At 42.4% G+C, this 23718-nt stretch overlaps 1 protein-coding gene across 1 annotated transcript in view; it reads right to left on the bottom strand.

Moving 5' to 3' along the window:
- Positions 1–1735: 1735 nt before the first annotated feature.
- FASN (fatty acid synthase) overlaps positions 1736–23718 on the bottom strand; it is a 75587-nt gene continuing 53604 nt past the window's right edge. The window contains exons 27-43 of the mRNA XM_083148678.1: positions 23312–23515; positions 22919–23069; positions 20976–21154; positions 19466–19585; positions 19257–19379; positions 16663–16886; positions 15213–15408; positions 14952–15103; positions 14059–14150; positions 12731–12882; positions 12350–12595; positions 12020–12208; positions 8914–9138; positions 7371–7591; positions 6377–6475; positions 5859–6110; positions 1736–3319 (exon numbers count right to left, since the gene is read on the bottom strand). Of these exons, the coding sequence (XP_083004804.1) occupies positions 3182–3319; positions 5859–6110; positions 6377–6475; positions 7371–7591; positions 8914–9138; positions 12020–12208; positions 12350–12595; positions 12731–12882; positions 14059–14150; positions 14952–15103; positions 15213–15408; positions 16663–16886; positions 19257–19379; positions 19466–19585; positions 20976–21154; positions 22919–23069; positions 23312–23515 (2963 nt within the window). The 3' untranslated portion in view covers positions 1736–3181. The remainder of the gene's footprint in view (positions 3320–5858; positions 6111–6376; positions 6476–7370; positions 7592–8913; positions 9139–12019; positions 12209–12349; positions 12596–12730; positions 12883–14058; positions 14151–14951; positions 15104–15212; positions 15409–16662; positions 16887–19256; positions 19380–19465; positions 19586–20975; positions 21155–22918; positions 23070–23311; positions 23516–23718) is intronic.

The following is a 23718-nucleotide window of genomic DNA, read 5'->3' as shown; positions in this document are numbered from 1 at the left end:
GTTGAGGGATGAACAGGCCATCTCGCAGCCTTCCTTGCACCAGTGTGGGAGCAGTACAAATCACACCACAAGCAGTGGTGATTAATCACTCATGGTCATGCTGACTGTGCTCAGGAGCACTCAACAGGGACCATCTTGTGCCACATTGAATTGGAATACAAACCTACTGGGGACATCTGTAACTGGCGCTACTGGGGACATGATATGTAACTGGCACTACTGGGGACATCTGTAATTGGCACTACTGGGGACATGATATGTAACTGGTGCTACTGGGGACATGATATGTAACTGGCACTACTGGGGACATGATATGCAACTGGCACTACTGGGGTCATCTGAAACTGGCACTACTTGGGACATCTGAAACTGGCACTACTGGGGACATAAGTAACTGGCACTACTGGGGACATCTGTAACTGGCACTACTTGGGACATCTGAAACTGGCACTACTGGGGACATAAGTAACTGGCACTACTGGGGACATCTGTAACTGGCACTACTGGGGACATGATATGTAACTGGCACTACTGGCGACATGATAAGTTACTGGCACAATTTGGGATATCTGTAACAGCACTACTGGGACATCTGTAACTGGCACTACTGGGGACATGATATGCAACTGGCACTACTGGGGTCATCTGAAACTGGCACTACTTGGGACATCTGAAACTGGCTCTACTGGGGACATAAGTAACTGGCACTACTGGGGACATCTGTAACTGGCACTACTGGGGACATGATATGTAACTGGCACTACTGGCGACATGATAAGTTACTGGCACAATTTGGGATATCTGTAACAGCACTACTGGGACATCTGTAACTGGCACTACTGGGGACATGACATGTAACTGGTGCTACTGGGGACATGATATGTAACTGGCACTACTGGGGACATGATATGCAACTGGCACTACTGGGGTCATTTGAAACTGGCACTACTTGGGACATCTGAAACTGGCACTACTGGGGACATCTGTAACTGGCACTACTGGGGACATCTGTAACTGGCACTACTGGGGATATGATATGTAACTGGCACTCATGGGGACATGATATGTAACTGGCACTAAATATGTGCAAGAAAATGATTGCTTGGCATTTAAATTCAGTGTCTGATATTGTACTCAAACTTTGTTTCATGTTTAAAAACCTTGTTTCCTGCACGAATAAAATATACTTGTGTGCATTTCAGGTGTTTGATGTGTTTAAACAATATAAATGCAAGATACCTTATGATACCTCCTCAATATATAAATATTCAGAAATACAGAATAATCCGAAATCCAAAAAGTCCCGAGCATTTTGGATAAGGGATACTCAACCTGTATATGATGCCAACCTACAAAGCTCAGACATTTCCATCTTGTGTGGTCTCTGGAGAGAACCAAGCTTTCAACTTCTGTTGCAGGGAAGTGATACAGATGTACATCAAAAATGAACGAGGCACAAAAAGTTGTCTTGGAATGAAGGCAACCAACAGAATAATTCACGGTGCAGAACAAAATGTTCCAGCAATATCTGCTGTGTTCACACCAGAGATGGACAATTGGGAGGCCATTTACCTGAATAGTCAAGTCCTACAGCCTAGAGAGAGATGCCTCAAGGTTCATAAAGACCTATTTGTCAACGTACACATGCAGAATAATGTAACATACCCCCCTACATACAATATAACTGAAAGCACATATTAAAAAGTCAAGGAAAATTGAAGAACACAACAAGAAATTATTTGTTTTCTTTAGTTTTAATAATATCAGAGTGCAACATACACAAGACTGTCTTGAGGCAGCAATATTTAACAGGAGCAAGAAAATAATGTATGAAAAAAGAAACCATCACAATTATTTATTTTTACTAAAATATATAGACCTACAATACACTTGGTCTGCTGCGGTCAACAGAGAGAGGATCACTAAAGGTACTTTAACTGACAGTGAAAGTCCTAGCAGGTTCTTAAGATCTGCATAGGCCATACTCCTTGATGCAGCTAGAGTTCCTGAGACTTCAGTTGCCAGTACATTATACCTGTGTCCACCTCTCATCTCTGTGTCATAAGTGCAGCAGGACCTTTCATTTCCTTCAAGGAAAATTCTAGTGTAGAAACACCTGTTTCATACAGGTGACCGGTTCACTCTCCCACTAAAAGATGCACCCCTCTCCCCGCTCTCATTTTATTTCTCCTTTGAGTTTTCAACTTATTTAGGCCTTAAAGGGCAAATTTATTTTCACTGCATACTTTTTAAAAACTCTAATCAAAGAGAGGCTTGCAGCTAACCAAAGTGCTACATTTTGCCAGTCCTTCATATAAAGAAAGACTTCGAATAACAAATAGTGAATTAAAGAACCAAAGCTCTGTCTGTTATCATAGAAATATATCTTGTAGACAGAGAGCTAATTTAAAGTCTTTGCTTTTATTGAGTGACCAGGGAATTTCTCCTGTCTGCATATTAAATCTTTGTTCAGAATCACCTCTCTTGTTTTCCCCCTTTCTGGCTTATAGCTTTAATCTTACACATACAGGGAAGATTTTGGAAACCTGTCCCCAGTGTGTGCATGCATCAGGGATTAGTTTAAAAGTTTATTCATAAGTGATAGAGAATTGATGCTAAATGCATCTCTAACCAGTGAACGAGCCTGGTGCATAAGAGATACAATAAATACTTAACATTAAAAACAAAATAATAATTATAAAAATAACCACAGACACCCAGACAGTAAGAGTGACAGAAGCCTTTACAAAGACCTGTGTCATTGTCAGACTTCCCAGTCCCTTCACAGGCATGGAGATGCCTCAGAGAAGAAGTCCTATTTCCTCCTATGTGGGGGTGCATGGTTTGCTAAGTGCTATGTCTTGCCTTTGGAATACTGATAATAACAACATGCTACAAAATGAACTTCACTCCTACCACATATAGGAGGAATGGTATATTTTACTGTGTGCAGTACAACATAGAGTAGGGAAGGTGAGGAAGGGTAGCACTCCAGGGTTGATGACTGGAGCGGCCATTATGGCACTGGGCAGTGTGGGTGGGGCCCAGCCCTATGTGACTGTGCCGATGCCTGGATGATAAACCAAATGTCCTGTAAAATTTGCTATGAAGCCATTTTCTCCTTTGTGAGAGTGGAGCCTAAGTAAACCTGGCAAGGAGATGACTGCTTCCGTGGTTCTGTCTAACCCTCCCGGACACTGGTCCGGGGTTCAGCTAGTGAACCATGAATGATGCTGATAATGGATTCCACTCCAGTTCCTTCCAGGAAGGTGCGGTGATCCCCTTCTATAACATGAATGGACACCTTCCCATCACATACCTGTTGGAAGAGACAAGAAAAATATTTCTATCTACATTCAGCACATTAAATACCACAGACACACAAATCCTAGCACACACTATCGGAGAAGCATCTGAGAGGCAGAGAATAGCCATCCATTGGGATTAATGTTATGTGAATATTCTGCATCATAAAGGCACGATGACCGACCATATACAGAGTCAAAAGGGTAAATTTACTAAGATGGGAGTTCTATTGAAGATGGGATGTCGCCCAGAGCAACCAATCGGATTCTACTTCTTATTTATTTACAACCTTCTAGAAGTTAGATAGCTTCGGATTGGTTGCTATGGGCAAAATCCCAACTTTAATAGAACTTTCATCTGCACCTCATGTAATCTGTCCTACTAGATTGTAAGATCCTCAGAGCAGGGCTCTCTTCCCTCCTGTTGTCAAAGCCCTCTTCTCTTCACATTTCATTCCCAGCTCTCCCATACTACTTACATTTAAGCTGTACTGTGTATTGAATTGTGGCATTCATTTTACCTGTACTCTATTTTGTTATTCATTTACTGTAATGTTAAGTTTGTCTGCCTGTACTGTTCCTTTGTACGGTGCTGCAAAACACTTGTGGTGCCTTGTAAATAAAATTATAATAATAATAATAATAATCTTGGTAAATTTCCCCCAAAGTGTATTTTTGCATAAATGTTACTATTTATGTGCGTAGACCACAAACATTACTCCTCTATGCCTATGCAGAGTCAGTCGTATCTTGCACTTATGCCTCCTTATGTTATAGAGGTGCAATAGGGAATGGAGGGTGTATTTGCAGAGTACACTAAGAACACGTTCATGCACACGACAAGGGTATTGTTTTCCTTTATTGTTCTAAAAACAAATGTTCAAAATGTCCTATCTTACTGTCCACATGGTTATTTCATGTCTATCCTATTTGTTATGTTTTCCCTATTAGCATGCACATTTTATGTTAGATTTTTATTCAACTACTTTCACTCTTTATTGGGATTTTTAGCGCTGGTTTTATTTCTTGTTTTTTTCTTCAAAAGGTCGATATACCTTGTATTGCTCCAGTAGCTGCTTACACGGATGGTGTAATGGTTAGCATTACCGCCTCACAGCACTGAGGTCATGGGTTCTATTCCCACCATGGCCCTAACTGTGCAGAGTTTGTATATTCTCCCCGTCCTTGCGTGGGTTTCCTCCAACAATATACTGGTAGGTTAATTAGCTCCCACAAAATTAACCCTAGAACGTCTATGTGTGCATGTACATGTGGTAGGAAATCTAGATGTAAGCTCCACTGGGGCAGGGACTGATGTGAATGTTCAAAATATTCTCTGTAAAGTGCTATGGAATATGTGTGCGCTATATAAATAACTGGTTATAAATAGTGATGTCCTTATGAATCATTCATTAGTTTGAAACTGGGCTTAAATTGGATCCAACTCTTTTATTAAATTACCCTATTTAGGACATTCTTAACCGGTTTCCTGTAAAAAAATTTAGCATAGGACATTATTCGTGTATAGCAGCATTTGATGATTTCATGGAGACAGTTGTAAGGAGTGGGAAACTGTGTACTGAGGAGAGGGAATTGCACTGATTACCAGCACAGCAACAAAGGCCCTGATTCTGGTTGACTTTGTAAGCCGCAAAGCTTGCAGTTTACTGAGTCCCAGAGAGTCCGCCCTGCCATTTTCCCAGTGATTTCTTCAGAAAGACATCACCAGCAGCATATTTCTAAGAACATGGTAAAGGCGTGGGGGCCACAAGGAAAGGAAATTCAATGGGTGCAGAGTGTGTGATATGGGCTCCTCTTACCCAGGAGCCAGAGTGTGTGATATGGGCTCCTATTACCCAGGAGCCAGAGTGTGTGATATGGGCTCCTCTTACCCAGGAGCCAGAGTGTGTGATATGGGCTCCTCTTACCCAGGAGCCAGAATGTGTGATATGGGCTCCTCTTACCCAGGAGCCAGAATGTGTGATATGGGCTCCTCTTACCCAGGAGCCAGAGTGTGTGATATGGGCTCCTCTTACCCAGGAGCCAGAGTGTGTGATATGGGCTCCTCTTACCCAGGAGACAGAGTGTGTGATATGGGCTCCTCTTACCGAGGAGCCAGACTGTGTGATATGGGCTCCTCTTACCCAGGAGCCAGAGTGTGTGATATGGGCTCCTATTACCCAGGAGCCAGACTGTGTGATATGGGCTCCTCTTACCCAGGAGCCAGAGTGTGTGATATGGGCTCCTATTACCCAGGAGCCAGACTGTTTGATATGGGCTCCTCTTACCCAGGAGCCAGACTGTGTGATATGGCTACTATTACCCAGGAGCCAGAATGTGTGATATGGGCTCCTATTACCCAGGAGCCAGAATGTGTGATATGGGCTCCTCTTACCCAGGAGCCCATGTGCATCACACATCCTGCACCCATTATGTAGACCTCAGTGAAGAGCTGTAAAATGACGGAGTGGACACAATTTCTAGAAAGATAAAAAGAATAGTTCTACAACATATGAATAATAATCAAACAGGTATTTTTTTCCCTCTAATCACCTCTGACAATCTGTAGTCTGCACCAAGGCCAATTCCGTACTCATTTCTTGTCTTTGCCCTCAGCAGTGTAATGTTTCCATGATATTTATCCAGTGGGACATACTGGTCTGCAGCTTTCAGCTTGTAGTAGAAGGAGGAGGCTGCAAACTGTAGGGCCTCATGATCGATGGACTTGTGACTCTGTGTGATCAGTTGCACTGCAGCATTCACTCTGGCCTCCAAGTCCTTCTGGGGGAGGAGAGTTTCCAGGAGCTGTAGGCAGACAATGTAAGTACACATCAGTGATTGTGCATAAGCAGACTATGGGCATGATGCACTAAGCTTCAAAAGTGATAAAATGGAGAATGATAAACAGCCAGCCAATCAGCTCCTACCTACCATAGACGGTTTGAAAAATGTCAGGTAGCTGATTGGTTGGTTGTTTAGCACTTTCCATTTCATCACGTTTGAAGCTTGGGGCATCTGGCCATCTATCTTCTACAGTACAGTATGTCAAAGACAAGTGGCATAACAATTACCTTGTTATATTCAGTACCAGTGAATTGCTGGATGAATGCGCAGAGAGCCTCTGTTTCAGCCTCAGCATCACTGCCTGGAGTTAATTTGGCACGGTAGCTCTGGAAACAGATTAGAATAGATGATCCATTAGTCAATGCATAATTGGGAGCACAAATACATTTGTTTTGAATGAAAAGATGGTGTCAGATGACTAGTAAAAAAGGGCTAGTGTTCTTAGCAGCCAGTCCTGTGCTGTCAGGGTGCCGTAAAGGTTTACACTCACTGTACAGCAGGCAAAGCTGCAGACTACTGTAAATGAGCCCCGATGTAATCGGTCAATGCTTTTTATACCATTTTTACATTTAAATTTAGTACTAAGGTTACAGTGTGCTACTCAGTTTTGATTTTTGCGCATTGATTGCCTCAATGCAGGAGTGCCCCGCCCACATCCTGCCCTGTCAGTGGCTCCACCCACCCCTGCCTCACTGAACTGGCTGCCCTCTCCCGGAGAAGGCATCCAGGAAGTAGGCAACTATGGGTATCATACAGTCATGTTCCCTTTTAGGAATAGTAAGCACTGCTTACCCTAAATTTAGATAAAGTGCAAGGGGTGTAATACTGCTCACCCAATTTCCATGGACAGTAAAGGCCTCAGGGCTGGTCTGCTGCAGAACTTGATTTATTACTATATGATAATATAAGAATCCATAGAGCTAGCGCAGAGATGTGTGAGCAGAAACATGCGCCTCCCCCTCATTTTACGACTTCTGACACTGCTGCTAAACAGGGCTGAACAGATCCTTGTGACTCAAAATGTGTCCATTCATATCTATGTATATGTGTATGCAAAACTCGCCATTTGCAGCTGCGCACAGAGCTCTGTCTGCCTCAGAATTAGCATCAAAGTGTCACAATACAATTTATTCTAGAGTTTAATTAATTAGACAGGAATGTAATATACTGTAATCAGAATGTTAAGTGGTTCCCTTTGTACTGTAAATATAAATGTGTTACCTGTGTATGAGCAGCAACATAAGAATGTGACCCGTCGAAGAGGAACAAACTGTCAGGTGCATGTGAGCTGTCCCGCTGGGCCTGAAGTTGGGAGCACATCTCAAAGGCCACACAAGCTCCAAATGAGTATCCGGCTATCCAGTAAGGGCCCTCTGCCTGTACCTGCTTTACGCACTGTATGTAGAAGGCTGCAAGGTCCTGAATGCTGTTCAGCGGAGCAGCTGCAAAATAAGGCAACAATATCCAATGTTCCATTATATTCTCCTCCCCATAAGTATTCACTGACAATACATATGTCAACAGTCAGAATATCGACATGATTAAAATGTCGACATGTGCATAAAACTGACATTTAACTCGTCGAATGACAGTTTTTTTGTGTGCTTATTATAGCTGTACTATAAAAATAACACAAAAATGTACTGTTGGCATGTTACAGGCTGACACTGTGATCATATTGATAATGTCCCAGGCACCGCAGAATGATGGATGTAGTGTCTGGGGATATGTGAACATAGTATATGGTATTATATACTCGGCTCGGCGAGTGTGAAACTGCCTGATGCTGTTTGCTCCCGTGGTCTGCACATGCGCAAATACGCACATGAGCAGACCCCCCACCATCGACATAGGGGACAATCAATGTAGAATTGGGCCCTATACGTGTGCATGCACCCCCCCCCCCCCAGTACTGAACTGCAGCCTTCCTCCTCCCTAGCCCTCAGGAGCATCTAGCCTCACTCCCAGTGTTGCTGTCTTGGCGGTGGCGCTGGCATCCTCCAGGTGATGGTAGCAGGGAGTTCCTGCTGTGGAGTTTTGTCCTTAATTGCCACGCACAGTCTGCAGCCGCGCCGGATGCTCGTCCGCTGTGTTTAGAAGACGCCGGCATTTCTAACATACAATGCCGCAGCACCAAACACCCACTCCGGCACTACTGCTGACGAGCGGCCAATTCTCATTTCAGCTCAGCGGTGCTGACAAACGGCTGGCCCCCACTGATCACCAATGGTAAAGGAGGCTGCCGCCCCAAGGCATAGGCCGATGCCCTAGGCAATTGCCCAGTATGCCTATGCCTAGGGCCAGCTCTGGACCTCAAAGACACAGCTGGCATTCATTTTGCAGAGTAAACTGTTCCCAGCTGCATGCCTAATCTTCCAGCACGGCCTGCCAACCAATCAGAGGGCAGCCGGCGCTCATGCTGTCATTCCAGCTACTGAAAGTAACTCAAGCCAAAATAAATCTTGGCTCTGATGCTGCAGCAAAATTAATGTTTCCTACAGCAACACAAGGAGGGGATAAAACATAAGACAGCAGCAAATGTACTAAACCTTTAGAGAGTGATAAAGTTCAAGTCGATCAGCTCCTAACTGCCATGTTACAGGCCATTTCAGTGATCATTACTATTACTCAAAAACCATTAACGGCATTACCGATTACATAATATGTGATGTCATAGTTTACAGTATAGCACACTTTTTCAACCACCTTTGATTCCATAAATATAACTGTGTTTCACAAGACATCAACTTGATAAACTCATTACCTTTAGTACATTGAAGCCCATAGCAAGATATGTTGAGTTTGGAAGCTAAACTCTGGAATGCTGCAATTGACCCCTCAATAGGGTGCACCAGGAAAAGATGCCGGTCACTACTTTGCACATCATTAAGCTTGGTGATGGTGGAAGCATCAGGATTCACCAGGAGGTTGTTGAGGTCCAGGAAACTGAGATCTGGCTGCACAGAGGATTTCTGAGAGGGTTTGGATTCTAGAAAAAAGGGTTACAGAAGCAAATCTGTTATGCAAATCAAATAGCATGTCCAATAATACGATAGGTGAGCTGTATTGGTTGGTTTGTATATAGCCTTCTGCATTGTTTACCAAACATGTTTTTATTTTCTAGATTCCATCAATTTCGCTGGCCTTTATATCATCTAGGCTGAGTTGTACAATGGAAACAGCTTATACACATTATATGGGCAAATTGAAAAGCAACAAATATAATGGTCTAAAAACACTAAATGGTGATTCCTACCATACGCCTGCCTTGCTTGCGGTTTGTGGGTTTAAGCTGGAGTACTCATTTACTTGACTAAAAAGCAGTTTCGGCAAAAAAAACATGTCCCATGTTAGCAAAGTTGCATTGGACTTGGCGGCTCAGTCACACCAGGCATCTCATGCGGGTGCGGGCGCGATCCTGACAGTCATTTACCCAACATCGGGATCCCGACTGTCAAAACACCGACAGAAGGGTGCCCGACGGCCACTTGCTTTTTTCCCTCATGGGGGCCCACGACCCCCATAGAGGAGAATAGAATAGGTGGCGAGTGTAGCAAGCCACCGTGCCCGCAGCGAGCCCGCAAGGGGCTCTGTTGCGCTCACCATGCTGTCTGAGTCTAGGCAGTCGGGATCCATACGTCGGGCTAATGACTGTCGGGATCCCGACTGTCGGAACCGTCTACCACACCCTTTAATGCTGCATGGCATACTGAGGTGAAATGTGGTAGGACCCTTCTGTAGGAATGCTATTGGTGATGTGGGACAGTAGATCACTACATAACCCATACCTCTAACCAGTTAAGTCATGTCATTGATCAAATAAATGCACATCATACATAGCCAGCAACTGTGGAGAAGGATGTCAGCTTGCATAATGACATGAATAGTGAACATTATCCAGCATTTAGAGGGAGAAGGACTCTGACAGAAATGTCAGATGGTTACTGGCTGCTCTGACACATGAGAAATGAAGTCACGCTAATGGAGTGTAATGTTCCTAATGATTGGACGATGAAACCCAAGCCTTCCAAATACACTGGAGGTCATTGCAAAGAGAAAACAACAAGCCAAAAATGGCAGGTAAAATCCAAAGTCGCCATATATGTAATCCTATTATAATTATGGGTACTTGTGTAGTTTCACGGTGCCAGTATGGCGCCGTGGGTCTGAGTCCCTTGCGGGGCTCGCTTTGATCGCCCACGCTGCGGGCTCGGTGGCTCGCTACGCTCGCCACGCTATTTAAAATCAACTCCATGCCAACATGGATAGTGGGGTATGAACTATCCATGTTGGCATGGAGTTAAGTTACTTTTTTTAACATAGTTTGTGGCGAGCGTAGAACCCGGAAGTAGCACTGGCGCCGTGAAACTACACAAGTACCTAATTATGTTACACTGTTTTGCAAGCAGGAAAAAAGCTGCTGCTGAGCCTCAGCATCAGTAGTAGTAGTACGTTTATTTATAAGGCGCCGCAAAGTGTCCGCAGCGCCGTACATAGCAAACAAAAAACAAATGACAAGGTAACGTACAGGGTGTGTTGAAAAATACAGTATAAATAGGGGTATAGCTGGTAGAAATAAAATCAGCATCAGTTCAGAAGTAGGTGTCAAAATTGTCGAGGAGACTGAAGATGAAGTAGAGGAAGGGAAGAACAGGAGAGGAGGACAGGTGAGGTAAAGAGGTAGGGTGAGTACGTGAGGCAGGAGGACCCTACTCATAAGAGTTAACATACTAAAAATAGGTGGGTGGACGAACGAAAAACAACAGGATAAGTAGGAACGGAGGGGAAGTGGCCAGCCTTCACTGAATGAGTGACACTACAGCACATATACCCTCCTATGGTGATCCTTCATTTACTTTTACATGTCCTAACCACTAATCAACCTCTGCCCCACCCTTAGCCCACCATCATCTGCATCCTCGCTTTTGGTTGCCTTTTCCCCCTTTTCCACGATTAGCATTTTTTATTTCCACATTCCACTAATTCCACTCCCTTACTTGTAATACTTTCCTTCTTTGCTGATACCAATGCAAATTATCCTATTATCCACTTTCTCCAACTTCCACATCACGTAACACTGGGCAGTCACCATAGATTCTTCCCTTTGTGGTCTCCTGACTGTACTAGAACCACCTGCCTGTGGGGGTCCCATCTGACTTAAGCAGAGGTTGCTACATTCATTGCTCAGACCCCATTTAAGACAAGCAGGCACCTAGCCAGGCTACTGGCTACTCGGCACTAAGGAAGGGAGAGTGTGACACTCCCTGCTGCTTGTCAGAGTATTACTCTCCTGTAATGCATGCAGCAGTACTGATACATAACACAAAAACGTGCACATGACGTAGATAAATTAACAATGCCAGGAACTTCTGGAATCTGGCAGAACTCAAGAGAACTCCCCCTGTGCCTGTTTCGGATCAGGTTAGGGAGAATCATGCACCTTCAGTGGATACCTTATACTAAACTCACCAGACGACAGTAAAATGCCAGGAGAACCGATCCCAGTTAAGGTGGCCATACATCAGAAAGATATTGTACCCAATCATACAATCTCAACTGATTGTAAGATGGATTGTATGCAGATTGTGTGCACATCTTATGTACATAATCATACAATCAATCAGCAGATGGATTGTATGACTGATTGTAAGATGGATTGTATGCAGATTGTGTGCACATCTTGTGTACACAATCATGCAGTAGATGGATTGTATGATTGATTGTATGATCGATTGTGTGTAGATTGTGTGTCCAAAAACCACCAAGGACTGCCGGGGATTTCAAGGGAAATTGTACACAATCATGAGCGCAATCGATCTTAAGATCGATCTTTCTGATGTATGGCCAGCTTTAGTTACAGTATATATTACCTTCAGTATTTCCTGGTTTGGAAGAGAGCTCCCGCAACTTGTTAATTGTTAGTTGTCTAACTTCTCTCATTGCCATGACAATATCATAATCACGCTCCAGCGTCTGCCGCACCTCTACACCCATTAGAGAATCCAGTCCCAAGTCAGCCAATGTAGTATCAGGATTCAGACTGCTCACCTCTCGGACTCCTGGTAGGAATAACAGGATCAATATCTCTTGTTACAAAACAACAAGGTAAGCCTTGCAAAGAGCTGGCATTATTGATGCCCAATTATTGATTTTGCCCAATTACTTCTTGAAGACTTTGGTTTATAGCATAAAATTCTTACCTAAAATGTGAGCCACAGCTTCCACCAAATCCTGCTGCCCACCTCCTTTGGTTTTGACAGAGATGGTTTTCTCAGCCAGGACAAAACTGGACATAACAGGATGAGGCTGGTTTAGGAACTGGTCCAGAACTTCCAGGCAGGAACTGATCCTCTGAGGTAATGTTCCACCTATCACTGTGTCATTACTTCCCATTGTTTCCAACACGACTCCCACGTCACCAATAGCTCCCCACTGCACAGCCAAGCCTGGGGAGACAGGTACACACTACCAGTTATTATTTATGGCAGTAAGTACACTCCGACTGCAAACAAGTGATATACAGTAGGTAGATGGATACTTTAGGTTAGATAACGAGCAGTGCAGAGAAAAGTCCTTTATACCTGGCAGACGGTCCTGTCGTCGCTTCTCACAAATACGTTCCATTGTTGAGTTGGCAAATCCATAGTTGCTCTGACCAGCATTTCCTCTACCACAACTAACAGAGGAAAACACCACAAAATGATCGAGCTTCGGGCACTTTTCACGGCTGACCCTGTGGGATAACAATCAAGAATTGTCAGCAATACATAACGTTAGAGTGCACTCACATAACAGCCCATAAACGTGTTCATGAGCCAATTTGTCACTATAATGTAAACTCATGTAAGCATAATATGCAGACATGTACATCTGTATCTTTGGCATATGGGGCAGGGTTACAGCAGCCATAATAATCAGTAGGGCAGATGTAATAAGCCTTAACAAGAGATAAATGCAAGGGTGATAACGAGAGATAAACGTCCAGCCAATCAGCTCCTTACTGACTTTTTTCAAACACAGCCTGTAACATGGCAGTTAGCAGGTGATTGGCTGGAGGTTTATCTCTCTTTATCACCCTATCATTTATCTCATGTTAAGGTTTAATACATCTGCCCCAGTGTGTACTTCCACTGCACTAAATCATGCACCATACAAGCCATATTTCCACTTGTGTGTAGGTTACCACTCTTTGTAGAAACATGTTCCTACTGCACCTTATCTACAGGAGAACACCCCATCATTCACCAGTTCTGCTGATTTTGGGCACAAATGTAGATAGGAACTTAACAGCATGCACAATGCTCTGCAACTAGCTGTATGTCCAGCTCGTCCTCAGCCTCTAATCTGCAACGTCTTCATTACTATTTTTGGCGATACACAAAGGAGTTGCTGATTGGTGAAGTTGCGGATTGGTTGGTAGTTTATCTCTCTCCACTTTAGTTCTCCTCAAGGTTTGTTAAATCTCCCCCAAGATTAGCAAAGAGCTAAGCAACTGGTAAATGTGTGGCAGTTGCAAAATTTATTTATAAAATACGTAGGGAGACTGAAGAAAGAATGAGAAATGCAATTTACACATGTTGTGGCTGACCGAGTTCGGAGCCAAGGAAAAAAGCAATTCACTGTATATCTGGGTAAAACCATGCTGCTCTGCAGGTGGGCCGGATTTATAATATACAGAGATTTAGGGTTGGGAGGATAGTGTACTACCTGCAATATAAATTACAGTGTAAAACTAAAGCTGGCCACCGTTTGTAGGCCACATGCAAAAACAGACACTATTTACCATGCATGAAAAAAAAAACAATTTGCCCCCTTGCATCACATGATGGTTTGTTCCAGATGCAAAATAACTTTTTTGCTGTTTATTTTCTTTGCTCCAAGCTCAGAACCCACAAACGAGCATATTTACCTGTCCAAATTAAGAGTACCATCGTACTTTGGTTTGTTCACATCATGAAACAGTTTTGTGGATAAGTTTTCAATCATGGCATCTTTAAGAACCTGTTTACAAAACAAAATATCAAATTAAAACCAAGACTGGGATGTTCGGTTAAAAATCTATTTTAAAAGGAGGTTATCATTAAACGATGTCTTCAGAGCTAAACACTGGAAACAATGCAGTTCTGAATACAGCCTGTCTAATGTCATGCTTTAATTCCTGGGGTCCAATTCACACTCACTTGCAGTTTTGCAAACAAATTGCAAAATTGTTACTGCAGGGAGGCCGTCCAGCACCAGTTAGCAGCCCCTGAAATCTCATTCACCTGTTATTGCAGTTTCAGAGTATTATTTTTGCGCGCATCCGCAGAAGTGCAGAAATTGGCGAGTAGCAATTTCCACACTGCAGCATTTGTGTCTGAATCAGGCCCCAAGATCCCTGTAGCTGGGCAGTTTTCTCTGGTCTAAAGCATTGTTGTCCATCTTACAAATTCCATCCATCAAAATAGCAAATATCCCCCCAAATTTCCAGCATAGCACAAAGCCCCTTTAGTCCATAAATAGCATCTTCAGCAGTATTTTACAGAAGTATAACCTGCCCATCTGTCCAGAATCAGCCCCGTCCTACAGCATGCCATCAAATCCCACCACATGTGTGCACACTCCCTTTAGCACATACAGTACATGGACCCTATTTTCTTCCAGGAAATAAACACTCATCATTTCCAATGACAAGTGCAAGAACATATACAAAATATATAATTTGCTGACCTTTCACAATATATATTATTTTTTTTTATCTTTTTCATCTTCAATAACATGAACATTGTGAAACTAAGGTTGCCTCCAGACTGATGTACTTACCATGGCTAGGTTAAATATTCCACCCACAGGTCCTAACTGTGATGCTTCTTCTATCAGTTGCCGAGTACCACCTATGGAGGCTACATCTTTGGTAGAAACAATCACAGTAATCCCAGCTTCCTTCCAACTTTGGACTTGTTTGGCTTGATAACCTAAATGAAAAAGACAAATCTAAGTGAAGAGTCTAAATTCAAAAAAATGTAATCAAAATAAAGTTTTACTTATTTTTTTTAAATATGTATGCCTGTAACCAAAGATTACCATTTCGTATCCCTGATCGAGACGTTAGGATTAGATTTTGAGCACCTCTTTCAATTAACCACTGAGCCAACTCCAAACCAAATCCACCAAGGCCCCCTGTGATGATGTAGGACTTTGTTGGAGGGAAAGATGTCCGTGGAATTGCTTTTAGTAGAACTTCAGACTCCCGAGCTGACCCCACCTCTTCATCACGCACCTATACATATAATAATGGATTAGAATACAACCTATAGGGGTTAATAAAAACAAAATAATAATAATAACACCACAGGTTACCACATAGGTTTATTTATAAGAAACCTTATACACTGGTTTCTTATAATGGTGTTTACCTCACTTAACCTTTTGCAGTCAAATTTTTTTTTTTCACAATTCAAACAGTCTGGTTTAAATGTTTAAATTAATTGTAATATTTTTTATAAAAAAAAATTCTACATTGAATGTTGAACGATGTTAATGATCTTATTTTAAAGTGGCTCACCATTGAATCTGCTACTAGCGCTAGTACTGTTGAGCCTGACTAGATGGTGCTTGAAAGGAACAATACATCACCTTGCTGTACACCATGTACAATCAGTCATAAGATATGCTTAATGAAATAACACCACATTGTTTGTGGAATCATCCCATTGGATGACATCCCATATAGGACAATGAAATTAATTATGGGTGTAAAATATAGATTTGCTGTACACATTATAAGATGGTCATAAATATTGGTCCAAAGTACAGTACCAAAATTGCACAATATACTGTACCGTAAAGTGTGTGCCCACCTTTATACAAAATGTTACCCATGGGCAGTACATCACAGACAGGGAAACTGTATTTATCGACAACCAAAATGACAACAGTTATTATACAGACACCATAATGTTGATAGGCACAATTGTAAAGCGCAACGGGATATGCTGCGCTATATAAGAAACTGTAAATAAATAAATAAAATGTCAATATCCAATTTTAAGCCTAAACATAAATGTAGAATTTATATTGTTGACATTGCATATGTCAGCATTTTTACTGTGTTGACAATTTGCAAGTGTCAATGCATTGGGTATCTACATTATGGTTTTAACCTTTTGGCTGTCGACATGATGACTACACACCACAGAGAGCGATATAGATGTATACCTATGGATCACCTTATATAGTAACAACAGTGTTGGTTATCAAATGTGAATCTAACGGTGATATCAGTTAATGCTTATTACATAACAAGGCATATTGGTCATATAGGCAGTGAGTATCAATATGTAGTGATCCTCATACAGCAGTAGTGTTACTGACCTATACAGTAACTTAGGTGGGAGAGTTATCTGGAGTAAGTAAGTAGTACGTAGGGGAAAAGTCAGGACAACAATTAGTCATTTAAAAGTCAGAAACATCATTAGCAAATCAGCTAGCTCTGTCAGTTTATTATGTTTATTAAAGCAATATACTGAAGTACCTTTATGAGCACTTTGCCAATGTGCTTTCCTTGGGCCATGAATCGGAAGGCTGGCTCTACCTCATCACGGGTGAAGACAGTGCATTTTAGTGGCTTCACCACTCCATATTTTATTCCAGATTTTAACAGATCTGACACTTCTTCCCATTCTTTATTTCCATCTTCAAAGAGGGCATCAAGCAGGATTCCATGGAATGCCACATTCTTCAGGAACAGAGCCATCCCTGCAGAGTGACAGCATAGGGAGGACTTTGTTACTAGATGCTGTCAGTGTCCTGTCTGTCACAGAGGAGGAGAATGGCCCAGGCCACCTGACAGCTGGTTCTTACTTCAGCATTTATTTCATATTAGGTTATGTTAGCCAAGGGCTAGTCACTCTCAGTGCTAAAATGTTATGGCAGGAAACCTGTAATGCATGGCTCGTATATAATGGCAGTGTACACACTGTGCAGCCCAGACTTCAGGTGGTTAATTCACAGAACAGAAAAAGAGAAATGGGCACAGCATTATTTATGCCTATGAATGTGTTTATCCTGGTGTGAACATGGTATTGGCACTAGAAAAGGTTGGTCTTCTGGAAGAGTTAGTGCAGACACATTAGGCCTTGTGCCTGCTGGATTTCATTTTATGCATTTTACTAGCATCTGTTATACTACATGTAATTGGGTCTGTAAATGGAAATTATTTTTACTCAGCTTTTTCAGTTTCTATCTTTTATGTTTTTATGTGGAGGTAATTCATTGTGAAATCTCCCCTCCTCATCTCCCTTCCCTACAGTCACCCTTCTGTGTGTTCCTTCCTCCCCACCACAAGTGAAAAAGATCACTCCCTTATCTTATCCTCTCTCCCCTCTACCTGCCTCTTGGACCCTTTCCTTGCCTCTTGGACCCTTCTTGCCTCCTTCTCTCCCCCTTCCTCACAGACTGCTCTCACCTTTCTCTTGTCTCACCAATTCTTAAAAAAAACCTCAACCTTGATCTATCCCCAACCTCTAGTTACCGCCCCATTTCTCTTCTGCCGTCTAGTTCCAAAATACTCAAGCTGCTTGTCTACAACCATCTCAATGGCTACATCCCTGACAACTCTATCCTTGATCTTCTCCAATGTGGGTTCACCCCCTCCCCTTGGCCAAAGTCACCAATGATCCACTTTCAGCCATATCCATGAGCCACCTTTTTCTAGTCATCTTCCTGTACCTATCTGCATCTTTCTACACCATGTATAACCCTCTCTTATTCCACACACTTCAGATCATTGGCCTCTCTGACACGTCTATTCCTTTTTTCCCTTCATCAACTGCTCCTACTGTGTCTGCCTATGGTTTAACCTCACTCCAATATATCCTTCCCATGGGTTTCTGCAGGGTTCTGTCCTTGGCTAGTGTTCTTTTCACTGTATACCTCCTCCATGGCTAAACTCACCAGTTCTTTTTGCATCCAATATCACCTATATGCCCATGACACTCAACTATACCTCTCCTTTCCTGACCTTCCTCCCCTTCTCTCAAGCGTCAAATTGTCTCTACTATCTCCTCTAGGGTGTCCATTCCCTCTCTCAAGCTCAACATGGCCAAAACAGAACGTCTTGTCTTCCATCCATCCAGAGTTTCCTCTCTTCACAATCTATCACTGTTGACACCAGCACCATCTCCCCTGTTTGCCAATTCCTCTGTTTGGGTGTCATACTTGACTCCTTTGTCCCCCATATTCAATCTCTCACTCAATCCTGTCAGTTCCAGTTCAGCAACACTGATTGCATTAGACTACTTCTCTCCCAACTACTAAAACTATTGTCCATTCACAGATCATTTCTAATCTTCACTACTTAAACCTTCCCTCCTCCGATCTTGATCCAATCTATTCTCAATGCTGCTAGGCTTATCTTCCTCTCCTGCCGCTCCACATTCATTTTTACCCTACTGTATGTCAAGCCTTGCAATGGCTCTCTTCAGCTACAGAATAATTTTAAAACGCCTCACCCTTACATACAGACCCTCTAACTCTACTAGCCCCTACAGCTCCATCTTAATATCCACACAAACTCCCGACTGCCACCCAAGGACTGTTATCCTTCTCAACCATGGTTACTTTCATATCATTCGTGAATCAAAGATTTCTCCTGTGCTGTCCCCTACATTGGAATGATCTTCCTCATATTATAAAACTCCCTCCATCCACCCAAAGCATGTATTTAAATGGGAGCTGGAACTCAGAGCAGAACCATCCCCATATAAAGGTACCCGCAAGTAATTTACTCCAACCTCCTGCTTCAGCCACCTCTTTTTCCTGCCCTTTTCTAGCTCACTTCTCATGTTATCCACTTGTCTCCAAGGGTACACCCTGAATCCTGTTCTTACAGCCTTTTTTCTCTTGCACATCACCTACAACCTATACCACCTCCTTTGCACTATCCCCCCACCCTCCACTCTCTCGTAGCCTTTACATCTCTTTCAGCGGCTCTAAAACGGTTAGCTACGCCCACACTACTGGATACAGGTTTCATCCTATGCTTCCATTGCTTCCCAGCTGTATTATCTAAAAACTAGAATTGAAGATCTGACATTATAACATACTGGAAGCTTTGTTTGAACTTACCCAATGGACTGTTGTTAGATAAATCATATTTGCCGATTTCCAAGAAGCGGCCATGACGTGCCAGGCAGCGAAGACTGGCCTGCAACTTTTCCTCTGCCAGAGAGTTTAAGATCAGATCCACGCCTGTGAAGAAAGAGTGACATGAGTCTAGCGGTGGCCAGGACCACTCACCTATAAGTAGTAGTTTTAGGTGTTGCAGTTGCTCTCACCTCTCCCTTCAGTAGCACGGAGAACATGTTGTTCAAAAGAGGTGTTCCTGGAATTAGCAAAGCAGCCGGCATGAAGTTGTGGGAACCTGCTCTGGAGGTATTCCTGCTTCTCCGCAGATCCTTAGTGATACACAGGGGTATTTAATGGGTAATTCAACCTAATATTATACAGCTAAAAATATTAACCTATTGCCCATAATCCAGAAAGTATTACATTCTATTTCAATGCTTTAACATTGTGAAACAGAGGTGAATAATTTACGTTATATTTATATATCATTACTATATCAGTAAGGCTTTATAAGTGATTACTATGCCATGCTTCCCAAATCCCAACAGAGTCGCACAAGACATTTGGTAGAAGATCAGCGAATCATCTAGATCAGTGTTATTCCATATTTACAAGATAATGGATTTATTTATTTTACAACTATTTGCTTGATGATGGAAAACAATTAAAAGAAATTACGTCACATAAGGTCCGATTCTGGATGACACGCAGTGAACCAAATTTAGCACCTGCCCCGATGGTCGAGGTGGTGGCGCTGGGCCATGGGAATGCCCAGCGTTTCATTGGCTTCCCTATGAACACACTGGGCGTTCCCATGGGTATGTGGGCAGGCCGATGCCTGCAGGGGGCGTGCGGATGACATCACCTGACATCAGCCACCCGCCCTGTCTTCATCGTGGCGGTCGTAAATATAAATCAGTCTCAACGGACTTATATTTTCGAAGGCTGGGGAAATCATTCGATGGTCGCCAACCATCAAATTATTTCTCCTGCTGACAGCTGTGGGCACATGGATGTGTCTTCCTAACACATCCCCTCGCCTGGTTGTGAGGGGTTACGGCGTGGAGGGGGGGGGCTATTCAGTTGGGGGGCGGCATCACAGGGACTCGGTAAGCTGCAAATTTAGCAGCTTACAGAGTCAATCAGAATGACCCCCATAATACACGTTATGTATAATAGAGAGGCCGTGGAGGGCAGACAACCAGACAGCCACAAATTAACAAATGACTTGTGTTCCTTATCTTGATCATAGGTGATGGAAATAATTGCTGTCAGTTACACTATCACATGAATGTAGACAAGCTCTGTACCCTGCACATCTCCCACCGCAGCAGTGGCAGTTATCAGGTGGTCAAGGAAAGGCGATGTTTGCACAGTTTCCTTTTTGTTAGATGGCGTAATGTAAACTGTCAGTCGTGTATATTGGCATTGTGGGTCTTTCAGTTTTGAATGTCTATGTTTTATAGATCCAAATTGTTGAAAATTGCTCTATGATTTCTCCTAATTTCATTTGTGATTGCTATAAAATAATCTCTGAATAACTTCACAGGGCTTTGCAGGTTATACACGTGCAGTTTACGTACTTACTACTTATATATTAAGTATAATCATTTTAGACAGCACAGTACATACAATTATCTACACTCAACTTCCCTTGACAAGTTACGCTTACTGCAGTATTTAGTGCTTGGTGCAAACCACCTACATGAGACAACCTACCGACTGTGGTAAAGACACGGCACCCCATGCTGAGAGATATTGCTATGGCGGCTTGGCCAACACCTCCTGATCCAGAGTGGATAAGAACACTTTCACCCTTTCTTAAACGTCCTCGTACAACAAGGGCATAGTAAGCTGTGGCATAGACCACAGGGACTGAGGCTGCATCAGCCAAGGACCTACAACAAAGAAAGGATTTTAGGGCTTACACAGTGGCATTCCCCTTATTCTGCATACACAGTAAACAGTAGGCATATACGTAGGCCCACACACACTATCCTCCAAGTTGCAGGCACCAACACATTTAAGCCACTAAGATAAATCAGCAATAATTTAAAAGCCAATAACATATTGGGTTTTCCTTTTACATTTCAGCTGCTTTATTCAAGGTACATAATGGACAGATTACAGAAAGGAGCCATATTCTTTTCTGAGAGCTGATAAGCTCCTATGAACATATTATGTCAATGTACACACTACTCAAGTCCTTAAAGATCACTGATGTGCTGTTTAAAAATGCACTATGTTGGTCTGATCACATATATACTAAACTCTATGGGCCAGGTGCACTAAGCTTCAAAAATGAAACAAAGGAGAGTGATAACCAAGGGCGTAAATACCATAGGTGCAAGGGGTGCAGCTGCTATGGGACCCAGAGCTGAAGGGGGCCCATCTTTACTGTCGAAGTAATATATTTTACATACAATTATCACCATCAGTTGCTAAATAGGGGCCCTTTCAGGCTTTTGCTAAGGGGCCTATCAATAACTAGTTACGCCCCTGGTGATAACCAACCAATCAGCTCCTGCCTGACATTTTTCAAACATAGTCTGTGACATGGCAGGTAGTAGCTGATTGGTTGGCTATTTATCACTCTCCAATTTATCACATTTGAAGCTTAGAGAATCTGGCCCTAGGACTTTAATACTGCCTAATCTAATGCATTAAAGCTTGCTTACTATCTCTTCGGTATAACAGAAATGTCACAATCCATAACAATTATAGCATTTTGTATCTTAACTAATGCATATCTGCACTAATATATGGACTGTGTACATACTTTTATAGGTAAGGAGTCAGTACTGGACAAAGGCTGCGGGAGAGGATCAGAAGATCTTTCCTGCTACTATGCTTCCATAGAGTTTACCCCACATGAAGAGGATGTAAAGTAATGTGGCCAACTCTGAAAAACTTGTGTACACAGGGGTCAGATTGTAGCATCCTTGAAAATAATAGTGACTGTGATCTGCAGAACTACTATTGGTGACATCTCCTAAATCAGGCTATTAATGCATAGCAGGAATACATAAATGCATGCAGGACATGTACTTTCTCCATACGTTTATAAAAAAAAAAAAACATTGCTAAATAGGCCCTTTCATCTCTTGACTAATTAGGGACTTTAGCAAGTGCTCTCTTTGGTTCCAGTTGATAGCTTTACAGTGTATAGATAGACAGTCAATAGGTCTAGCCCAAAGGTCAACATGCAGAAGGTTGACATTGTCAAAATGTTGACATGAAAAAGACAGACACAGAAAAAGGTTTATGAGTTTTTCATGATTTTTTTTTTTTAACCGCCTTGTCTTAGTTTAACATCCATGTCGACGTAGAGGAAGAATATAAGTGTGCAAAGGGCAACGAGGCCTAATCATGGCAAGCGTATGCGTTACACTAATTAGGGGTGCATGTCAACAGCTGTCAACATTGATATCTAAAAAAGTGACACTCATGACGACCTTTTATGTGTCTTCACATGAACATTTTGACCCTTTTGACCTTTACCAAGTAACCTTTTAACCCTGTTGACCTATTGCATTGGCCACCTTTTTGGTGGGAAGAAAGATCTACATACTGTAAGTATCTTATTTTTTTCTCATATTTCTAAGAGTCTGTGAATTTTAATTTAAATAAAAGAAGTAAATTAATTTAATATAAGAATTTACCAGTCTTCTGGAACATTCCACAAAAATCGCTGGTCGGCATCTACGACAGTAGCGAGACCTTTTGCTGGAAGAAGCCCCATGACCCTTTTGCCAGCAGGGTCACGACCTGAAAACTCCATTCCCAGCATGCATTGCTGTAGTGCCAAGTCACCTGGAGAAAAAAAAAAACAGAATTATCATTAAAGTAAATTACTAAAAGTTCCATTCCATAATCTGTGATCATTATATTCCAGTAAGGAAGTATTTTTTGTATCCACACAAAACAGCAGACCTACCATAAGACAACAACTCTGGGAGCCCTGCACAGGGCATTACAGGTAACATATGTGTTAGTAGCACTACAGGAATGCATGCAACCATTTGAAGTGATTTGTATTATTTTCAGGTTCTTACCAGGGATGGCATCTGGGGGGAGCTTTCCAGTTGCCAGCATAATGTCACGGAAATTAAGTGATGCATAGTAGACTTTACAGAGTTTCACATGTGGATTGGTAGGCTGAAAGTTGCGTAGAGGAGAGGCTATCCAGCTTAAGGTGGAAAGGTCACCACGGGTCAGTACGTTCACAAAGGCAAAAGCTGTTTTATCCTGAGCTTGTTCTACAAAAGGAGAGTTTTATACAACAGAGAATTAACACCTGCCAATGTCATTAGTGAGAGTTCTTTATTATGTGAATTATGAACAATGGGCCTAATGAGAGAAAAATCAGTTGCCTGCAAATAAAAAGTCGCCGCCCAGACAGAAACAATAACCGACCCTGACAAAATTGAAAACACATTGCAAATAGCAATACATTGGCAGA

This window comes from Crinia signifera, chromosome 6, assembly GCF_055691185.1.
Source record: "Crinia signifera chromosome 6, ASM5569118v1, whole genome shotgun sequence".
Classification (NCBI taxonomy): Eukaryota; Metazoa; Chordata; class Amphibia; order Anura; family Myobatrachidae; genus Crinia; species Crinia signifera.
The sequence above is the reverse complement of the archived record's forward strand: the minus strand, read 5'-3'. Positions and strand labels throughout refer to the sequence as shown.